The 10,358-nt window shown below is 32.6% G+C and overlaps 1 protein-coding gene across 1 annotated transcript in view; it reads left to right on the forward strand.

The window, feature by feature from the left end:
* LOC149778483 (uncharacterized) overlaps positions 1-10,039 on the forward strand; it is a 31,537-nt gene extending 21,498 nt beyond the window's left edge. The window contains exons 2-3 of the mRNA XM_089938480.1: positions 4,459-4,653; positions 8,187-10,039. Of these exons, the coding sequence (XP_089794606.1) occupies positions 4,459-4,653; positions 8,187-8,669 (678 nt within the window). The 3' untranslated portion in view covers positions 8,670-10,039. The remainder of the gene's footprint in view (positions 1-4,458; positions 4,654-8,186) is intronic.
* The last annotated feature ends 319 nt before the right edge of the window (positions 10,040-10,358 follow it).

Genomic DNA, 10,358 nt, shown 5'->3' on the forward strand with positions numbered 1-10,358 from the left:
AGTATCTAACTGATGAATCCAATAAGTTTCTTTTATGAGTCTATTCATGTCACTATGCACAATATCTATTGGCATGAAAGAAAAATCAAGTAGAGAGTGATTATTGGTGTTAAAGTGTGTTGAAACATTAGAGGAAAACGGAGGATCTCTATAATTTTTTATATGAAAGCGATGATTATTCATTCTCTTAGAGACTTGTTGTATTGTTTGTCCAATATATTGCATGTTACATTTTTTACAGGTTATTAAATAAATCACATCAGTTGATATGCAGTTAGTGTTATCGCGTAGAGAAAATACCTCTTTTGCATTAGCACTACTGAAAGAAATACTTTCTCTTATGTTTGCAGATTGAGAACACCGGTGTCTGTTACATTTAGGTTACGAAAAGTGTATTTTTTTATTTTCTGTCTGTTTAGTTCTGACTAAAAAGTCTTGCAAATTCTTGGGTCTTCGATAAGCGAGAACTGGTTTAATTTTGAAAAGTGATTTGACGCTAGTTTTATTGGATAAATTTAGGAGACAATAATATTTATTAATTATACGACCTATATTAGGTAATGAAGGATTATATTGTATTGTGAAAGGAATTACATCTCTCTCTATTTTACATTCTGCTGTGTTTAAAGCCTCATGTTGAGTAAGATTAAGGGCTTTGTTCAGTGCAGAATCAATTACGTATGTAGGATAATTTCTATTTTGGAAATAAGTTCGTAATTTATTCAAAGAATTTTGTAATTGACAATCATCTGAAATAATGCGTCGGTATCTTTTGGCCTGGCTATATGGTATGCCGTTTTTACATGACATGGGATGACATGAAGAATATTCTACATATTGGTGGATATTAGTTTCTTTGATATGAATATTTGTAGAGATAGTGTTATCAATACTTTTTATTACATTTACATCTAAAAATGAAACTTGCGCATTTGATGCAGTATAAGTAAATTTAATTGTCGGATGAAAATGATTCAGGCGATCAATAAATATTTTTAGTTCTTCAGTTGAATGGTTCCAGATCATAAATATGTCATCTAAAAATCTAAACCAAACAGATGGATTAAACTTTTCGTTTTGACGAAAATCTTTTTCTAATTTACCCATGAAAAGGGAAGCGTATGAAGGAGCCATGGGACTACCCATTGCTGTACCCATTATTTGTATGTAATTCATATTATTGAATTGAAAATAATTGTTTTCCAAGATAAGTTTTATTATTTTACATATATCTTCACTAGATAGTGTGTTATTATTAAGATTGTTATCAATAAAATATTTACATGCTTCAATACCATCTGCATGCGGAATGTTGGTATATAGTGATGTAACGTCTAATGATACAAGGATTGAGTTATCCGATAGCTGTGGAATATACTTCAACTTTTTAATGAAATCAGTGGTATCTGTAATGTATGAAGGAAGTGATTTCATTAAAGGTTGTAAAACACTATCAATAAATTTGGATAGGTTTTCAGTATATGAATTATAGCCTGATATAATAGGTCGTCCTGGATAATTTAAAGGTAAATTATGGTCAGGATTTTTATGAGTTTTGGGTAATATGTAGAATTGAGGTGTACGCATGTTAAGAGGGGAAAGTATCAAACTCCTCAATTACGGAATTATTATTTTTATCAATCTCATTAATGCATGTTGAAATATTTGATTTAATTTCTATTGACGGGTTTTTGTCAATATGTTTGTAGTATTTTTCATCATTTAATTGACGTTCAACTTCTTTAATATAATCATCTTGATTCATAATAATAATAGTGTTTGATTTATTAGCCTTTTTAATAATTATACTGTCGTCATTCAGTAGATTATGTAAAGACTTAATTTCGTCCTTAGAAATATTACTATGATATTGCTTTTTATGAATATCAGTTAATATCTCTTTTGTGATCGCGTCAATATAAAAATCTAAATATGAATCACGTCCACTAGCTGGTGTAAAAGATGATTTAATTGTGTTAAAATAACCCATTTTTTAGAATGAAAAGAAAACGATTTACTCTCTGAATTATTGCATGCTTTATCATAAAAAAATTCTTTTAATTTTAAGCGTCTAGAGAAATTAAAAATTTCTTCAGCTAATTTAATTTTATTGTGACATTTTGGTTCAGGACAAAATTTTAGCCCTTTGCCTAACAATATATAGTCATTGTCAGTTAATATTCTACGTGAGAGGTTTAAGACTGTTTCTTTACCTCTCTTAATTTGTTTTCTTCGCTTTGTTTCTTTTTTCCACTCTCTTCTACTGTTGAACCTGTGGAACCTCCTATTATGTTGTCTTGTGATGTCGTCTCTATTAGACCTTGTAAAATCTTTACCAGGTTTGTCAGTGTCTTTCTCATGGTTACTGTTTCCGATTCCCCCCGTTTTACGGCTTCTGCGTATGTTTTCTTTGTTGTGACCTGGGGAGTCAAGTTTTTTCGCTGTTGTTCATACTGTTGGTTCTTATTTGACTTTTCATAATTCCTACTTATGTCGACTCTTTCGGTTACTGAAATTTTGGGAGGTGCTATAGGAGTATTACTCTTCCTTACAGTAGTTTCTGTGGGTTTAGAATACTTCTTTTCTTGCTGTTTAGTACTCTGTTGTTGTGTTAATTTGTTGCTTTTATGCTGCTGTTCATGTGTTAGTGTAAGAACGTCTGGATAGTATATTTGTTGGGTTTTTCCTCTTCCCTGTGTGAATAGTATATTTTGGGTTTGTTTTTTGTTCTTCCCTCTGTGGTGTGCGTGCGTGTGTGTGTGTGTGTGTCTGTGTGTTTGTGTTTGTGTGTGTGTATTGGTCTCTGTTTGTCCCTATAAAACTCCCTTTATCCCTATCAAATACATTCTACTTACCTACAGTAGCGCGTATTCAGGTCAGCCACTTGCAACACTGTTGCCATTTATCCCCTAGTTTCCAGTACAGTGACGTCACTGACGCTGAAAATTTTGATACTATAAATATGGACTTGGGGTTTTCCACAGGTTGTAGCTATACATATGCACTAGAGTTCATGAACAGGAACGTCACTCAAGCTGAGGCTGTGAAAAGATAGTGGGGTTTTCCAAAGGAATAACCCACAAGTTGTAGTATAAATAGATAGTGGGATTTCATATGAATTTTAGCTGATTATAGCTATAAATAGATACATGGGTGTTTATCCACGATCGTCACACAAGTTGATATTGTAAGTAGTTACTAATTTTATCCATTTTAGTCTAAACCATTGTAACTTAATTTTCGGGGATATGTTTATTTTCCTTTAAAATCTGGGACATTTTCGTCATTTTAGCGTTACTTTTAGTCACATCCATTTTGTCGTTGAGCATTTCCTTGATTATAGCTATTTATAGCATCATTACAATTATGCAAATTTTTGAACACCCCAGCAAGATTTCAGGTCTTGGAAATGCTTTATATATAAATCTCACGCTTCTACTAGTGTATGTATGTTTCTGTCTCTGTTGTGTTTGACCCTCTACCATCATTGTCCCTAGACAATCACCATGTTCAATTCCCCTTGACCCTATACAGACCCACCATGTTCAATTTCCATATGTTAAGTTCCCCTAGTCCCTAGACAGACCCACACTCTATTCCCATGTTCAATTCCCTTTGTCCCTAGAGTGACCCAGCAATTTTTCCCATGTTCAATTTCCATTGACGCTAGACAGTCCCACGATTTATTCCCCATGTTAAATTCCCTTGACGCTATATTGTCCCAGGGTTTTTCTCCATGTTAAATTTACATAGACGCTATATGTTCCCAGGGGTGCTTTTATTGGTAAGTCCCATTGACGCTCTAGTATCCCCATTCACTACTAACGTAACTTGTATTTGTACCCAAAGGCTCTGGTTGTTGAAATCAAAACTGAAATGCTTCTCTGGTCATATATTAGACGTCCCATGTCTTAATTCGTATTTAGAAAGCTTAATGGTTAAAGTGTATTTTTTGTGTGTCTGAGATATCGGCATAAAAGCCACATTTATTGTCCTGGTAGTCATGTTCTAACCTGTCATGATCACAGTTTTACTTATCAAGTACTGACAGTTGAGTCTAAACTCATGGAAAAAGATTATTCTTATTCTTCTTCTTATTATTATTTCAAATACAAATGTGTGTGGTCCTCGTTACATTGAAAAAGTTAGAGTTGGTACGTCCGTACAAATAGTGTTTTTTTTCTTTGTTCCATAATGATGGAAAGGAAGCATAAAGTATAAAATAAGCGCCATTAACATCCTGAATTTAATTTCGATTGTAATTATATCCCCATATAAATTTTGTTTCATATTAATATTTTTCTATTTTCCAATTTTTTTCTCCATTCCAAAATGCATCGTCGGCAGGTAAGATATGGTCGATTGGGTAACCAGAGCCACACATACGTTATTATTGTTATTATTATTATTATTATTATTATTATCATTACAGTAAACATTTTAATATGGAATTTCTAGGAAAAGGGATTTTTTGTCGAAGCTGGTGCATGGCTTGGCGAATATGCATCGACGTCACTATATTTTGAGAAGTCACGCGGATGGACTGGTCTACTCGTCGAGCCAAATCCTGAAAACTTCCAAACACTGAAAGGCTTAAACCGGAAAGCATTTCACATAAACGCCTGCCTCAGTACACACCCGTTTCCAGTCGTGGTAAGATTCCCATAATATATATATATATATATATATATATATATATATATATATATATATATATATATATATATATATATATATATATATATATATATATATATATATATATATACGTATATACGACCTTGCAATGTGAAGATTGTAAGTAATACACGACAATATTTTCTGACGCTAATAAGATGAAATTTATATGCTGTAAGAAAGAGGCAAGTGAATGCTGAAGATAAATGGTATGTGCAAGTTCATTAAATATAAACTGCTTGAAGTTCCGTCGCTTCCCAATAGCATACATAAAAATGGAATAACGGACATACTTATGCACGGAAGATATATTTATATATGATAGCATTTATCTCAGGGACTATATTATTAAAGGGCAGAAATTATTCAAATGAGTATCAAATGATAAGCGATATCATTTAAATTATCTAAATCCATCTTCCGTATTAATGACGTTCTCTTTCATTTTGAGAGGAGAATGGCTAAATAATAATATTTAGTCTCTGTGATCGTTCATCTACTGCTGACCTACTTAGTTACTCTTTGTCGCATTTTTCTCGTCATATTTATGGTAAAAAATATCATCATGCTAGAATTTCCATTTTTAAGTTTTAGGATTCATTCACACTGGAGTTTTAACAAAATCGTCCTAGTTCTCTACAGTAAACGAACTATGTAATTCAAGATATGCTACAAATGCATGAGTCTAGAATGCATTCAAAATATTGATCCCCTTGTCATAAAATCTTTATCACATCTGAAAAACATGTCTATATTTTGTCGTGAAAGTTGTTAAAGGATCTTTCCATTTTGGTTTACAGGTAAAATTTCCACTAACTGGCTCTTTTTTATATACTAATTCATGTAAATATTTTATGGTTGCTTTCCTCTTCTAATATAGTAATCGCATTTGAAAATTGATCTTCGTATTGAGCTTATTGTCCTTCCTTGTACGAAGCATACGAAAATGGTCCCCCCTTGTTCCTAACAAAAGCATTTTAAACATAATTGTCATTAGTGGAGAATTTAATGTCAGTAGCTGTAGCTTGTCCCAAGCTATAATTTTGCTGTGGAAGACATATTTGTTATGGCACTCTTGAACTGAGTCCTTAACGAGCACCATGTGTTCAAAATAGAATTATTATATTTCCCAAATGTTCTGTGTTTTTCTGTTTTCGAAAAGAAAGGGTTAGCTGGACTAGAGAATGGCTTGTTCAATAACATGGTTCTATAGAGACATGATTTATTACTGTATAAAGAGTTTCTGAAACTACGAAGAAATCTTACCTTACCTGCTTGATGCAGTTATTCTTTCTCCAAGTGTATCGTTTTTAATCCATATTTCCTTCTTGCCAAATATCATTTAGATTTATATTCAGCCAAATATCAATTAGATTTATATTCAGCACAAATATCAATTACTGCATTGTTTTGCCTTAGGTTTATTTAGTGAGTTGTAATTATATGCATCGAAAGCTTGATTCATAACAAGATTTAAGTCCCCTATAATAATTATATGCTCATTTTGTTTTGTCATTTAAATCCTACCTCACATCAGTGTAGAAATTTGTTGTGTCAACATTAGGACCATAACTGTTTATAAGTGTACCTGTAATTTTGAGTTGAAATATCTAACATAATCTTGTTTCCATTTGCATCTACGTATATTCTATGAATGGTAAACTGATAGTTTTTGTCCAATAAAATAACTACTCCCATTGAATTGGATGCAAAAGAATTGAAAATATGTTCGTAACCACATGATGATCAAATATATGTCTCCTATCGTTTGTAAAATTGTGTATCATGCAATAGATATATTGAGTATTCATTCTTTTTTAGGTAGTTCAAAACATCCCTTCTTTTAACTTGACCTCCAAACCCCTGGCAATTCATAGAGGCAATTCTCAATGAGTCATCCATTGTCTCTATTAAAATAATTCTTTATATTTGACATTGATGAGTAAATTACTTCTAAAATTCGCAGACATTCTTATCCAAAACTTCAATATTGAACATTTGATTTGTTGCTCTGTAAACATATCTACTTAGAGATAAATTGTCAGACATCTCTAGTTTGTCAATGTTTGAATTTAATGACTTCTTGGGAGTGGGGATTGACTACTACAGGCGTGATAAGCACAGGTTTCAATTTATTTAATATGAATCTTTCATATGTGCGAAAAACAAATAGTCATACTAAGCGACATAAATGGTTTATGAAGAACAAAATTATAAGCAAATGCAAATGCAAAAGAACAGTGTCAAGTGGCCGTGAATAACACGTTGAAGAAATGCAGCTGTGAGGCTTTTCGGAAGTTACGATTTCTGGATCGAAGTTGTTAGAAAACTGTTATATTCCTAGGACATACGAATAATTAATCATATGTCCGATATTGTGTCCCCGTGAATTTCAATTTGATTAATCGATATCTACAGGAATCACACGCTCAGATACAAAAAGAATTATTCACATAAAATGTATTAAATAGGACGTAATTGTCAACAAAATATAACTAATCCATACATTATTCTTCCACAGAGTCGATTTGTATTCTCACCCTTACTGTTCTCTGACAATCGTTTTCATGAGTGGGACGTTTTGAAAGAGACGTGATCCTAAAAATCCAATTTTAAACTCGCATTATCGAGAGAAAGAGCAGATCGATGAGTACTTCTTCCAAGCGTCAAAGAAAAGACTATCGAAAGAATTTAATCACTTTTGTTCCCAATCTATTTGCATTTTAGTTTGTATAGTAACAAAGTTTAACTTAATGCACTATCATTTGCTTAGTACCAATGAAGTTGAATACATACATAACGCATCAGAATACAAAAAAAAACAACAACGTATATTTGATAACAAATACAGCACATTCTGGATTCAAACACGTCTGAAAAATATCAACAGAAGGAAAACTGACAATGAGATTCTCATAGGATGAAAAAAAAAAGTTTTTCATGCGAATAGGTTGCATGTAAAGCTACTATATATTTTTTCTCAAAAGTCGCAAAATCTGTCTGCAACGTTTTATGGTCACAAATTCGATTTCATCAATAAGTTTTAAAAAAGAAACCAGTGTAATGCAGAGAAAATTAAAATCACACAAAAACCAGAAAAAGAAAATATTATTCCAAGGATCATCATACTGAAGATAGAGTTAAATCAACTAAAACATATTTTTCAAAGTTCACAAAAGGCACAATGATGATGAAGCCTGGTTAACCGTCATGTTGGGAAACAAACAAATTCTGATCCATTTGAAAGCTGTAAAATTTAATAGATTTAGTTGTATTTCATGACTTGGGAATGGAATTTAAGGATTATTAATATCCATGGAAACAGTTCCGCAAGTAATGGACATAATCCTTGCAGCCACAGATTAATCAGCTGTTGCTAGAATTAATCGCTTCAAGTTTCTATTCTACTAATTGTTCGTACCCCCTCTGTCGTATAGGGTGGTAGACAGACACGCCGAGTGTAAAAAAGAACAGATATTACTTCCAAAGAGTTTTATTCTTCCTTTTAGCTCAAATTGAATGCTGCAAGCGATATGAGTAGAACAATAGAAAGGATGGCAGACAAACAGTGGGTTCTAGAACATAATTTTGACCAAAAGCCTTACTACGAAGTTCCATGCTTTCCACTCTACTCTATCATGCTGGCAATAAATAGAACATCAATCGATTACTTTGGACTGGATGTTGAAGGAAACGAGCTTCAGATTTTGGAGACGATTCCTTTTGATGACCTTGACATTAAAAGTCTAACCGCCGAGTGCTTGGAGATGCACGGCAGAGGAAACGAGAGCGCAAAGGCAGTAAAAATGTTTTTGGAAAGCAAAGGATTCGGATGCCACGGTATCATAGAGGCAAGTCCAGAACATTCATGTTTTGCTGAGGACTTGGCTTTTCTCAAAAACGGTCTGGTAAAACAAGAATGTCATTGTAAACCTATCAAAAATCCATTTGACGGCAATGCCTCTATGCACAACGCAAATTCAAACTTATAGAAAACGCGAAGAAAATATTAAATGATGGAATATATTTCTTTTTCGGAATAACTGGGATTATCTTGCGTTTACTGAATTCATCTATCACACAGTTTCTTAGAAATTGCAGCATAAAAACTGGAGAAAAGGATATTCTGGTGTTATGTTTATTTGATGTGATTTATTTTTGATAATTTTAATTGTTTGTTAGTTTTTATTGTTTTTATTCCATTACATGCTATTGTAATTTTAATTTTATTTACTGGATCTGATATTTTCCAGAAATTATTTTGACCTGACCATTTTTTCGTAAACACCTAATAATAGAAACTTTGTACTTAATGCTGACCAATTTCCTGACCTTGATTCAGAATCAGTGAGAGTGAAGTAAGCAACTTTTTTATTTTATTATTTTTATTCTCTCTTAGTGTAGGTTCATAAAGTGAAACCGAAGCCATACAAAGGACAACTGATGTTCGGCATGTAAAGCGTCTATGTTGTTCTAGAAACATGATCATATGACCCTCATACGGGAATCTGTTTTGCGCCTAAAATTAGTGTATAGCTGTTTCTTTTAGATAATTTGGTCATTTGGGCTATAAACCAGTGACACTTAAAGGTATTTTGTTGGGACCATTTTGGGTTGAAATTCTATTTTATGGAATTATTAATTCTTTTTGCTGGAAAAATTTATGTGCTCATACAGAATTCTTGGACAAAGACATTTATCGAAATGTTATTCGGAATTCAAAACTGGAATATTATTTTCTGTGGTTCAACAAGGAACTGTTGACACATCAGGATTATACTGACTACTGTATACGTGATCGTCCTCCATCTTTGATTTTTTTATTAGGATTCCAACTCAGATTAATTTAGGACTTTTTATTTCTAGGACTTCTATTTTTTCATGCTTGGATTTTTTTGGATTTGATTCGTAAAACCGTAAGTTCCTTTTCTCGTTTTTACCATGTTTTTCTAGGGGAATAAAATATTTGTTAAACTTTACAAAGCTTGCTGTATTCACTCTTTTCTTGTTACTGTTTTAAAGAGCCTAAAATGTAAAACTGGGGTGAATTACCTCAATGTGATGATAGTATAACAGAGGCAAGATATATTTCGAAATGACGTGGATTCACATGTGTTTAATTGCTTCTATCGAAAATGCAGTGTGTTTAATTTATCAAAATGTGTGTCCTTTGCAATGACGTACAACATAGTTTAAGGGTTCAGCCTGTGAAAATATGATGCCCATGGATGCGACATATTGTATATAAAAGCTCTTACAAGATAATGATTTAATATTGAATTAATGGAACGATTTGAACAATTTCCAGCTTTTGAATAATTGCCCATTTAAACTTCATTTTATCACATAGTTGTTATGTCAGTAGAAAGAGACTGATCACAACGAAGATCCGATGATTTTTGCTTCCATTAAATTATAGCATATACTCTGAATTAAAAATATGTATAATTATTTGGCAAATTATGCTTCAAAGAGCACTGTCCTTCCAAATCAGTAGAACATTTGACAATAGCCTTTTTCAATACTGTATCTCTAATGGAAATTTATGAGTGATGTTACGTAGTTCTTTATGGTCAGCAATGGATGACGCACCATAAACATGGATTAGGATGCGACTATTTACAACGTTTCCATCGGGAAGTTTGTCGATTGCACTATGGACGTTGGCCACAGATGCAGTA

This window comes from Sinohyriopsis cumingii, chromosome 17, assembly GCF_028554795.1.
Source record: "Sinohyriopsis cumingii isolate HCF-2022 chromosome 17, ASM2855479v2, whole genome shotgun sequence".
Classification (NCBI taxonomy): domain Eukaryota; kingdom Metazoa; phylum Mollusca; class Bivalvia; order Unionida; family Unionidae; genus Sinohyriopsis; species Sinohyriopsis cumingii.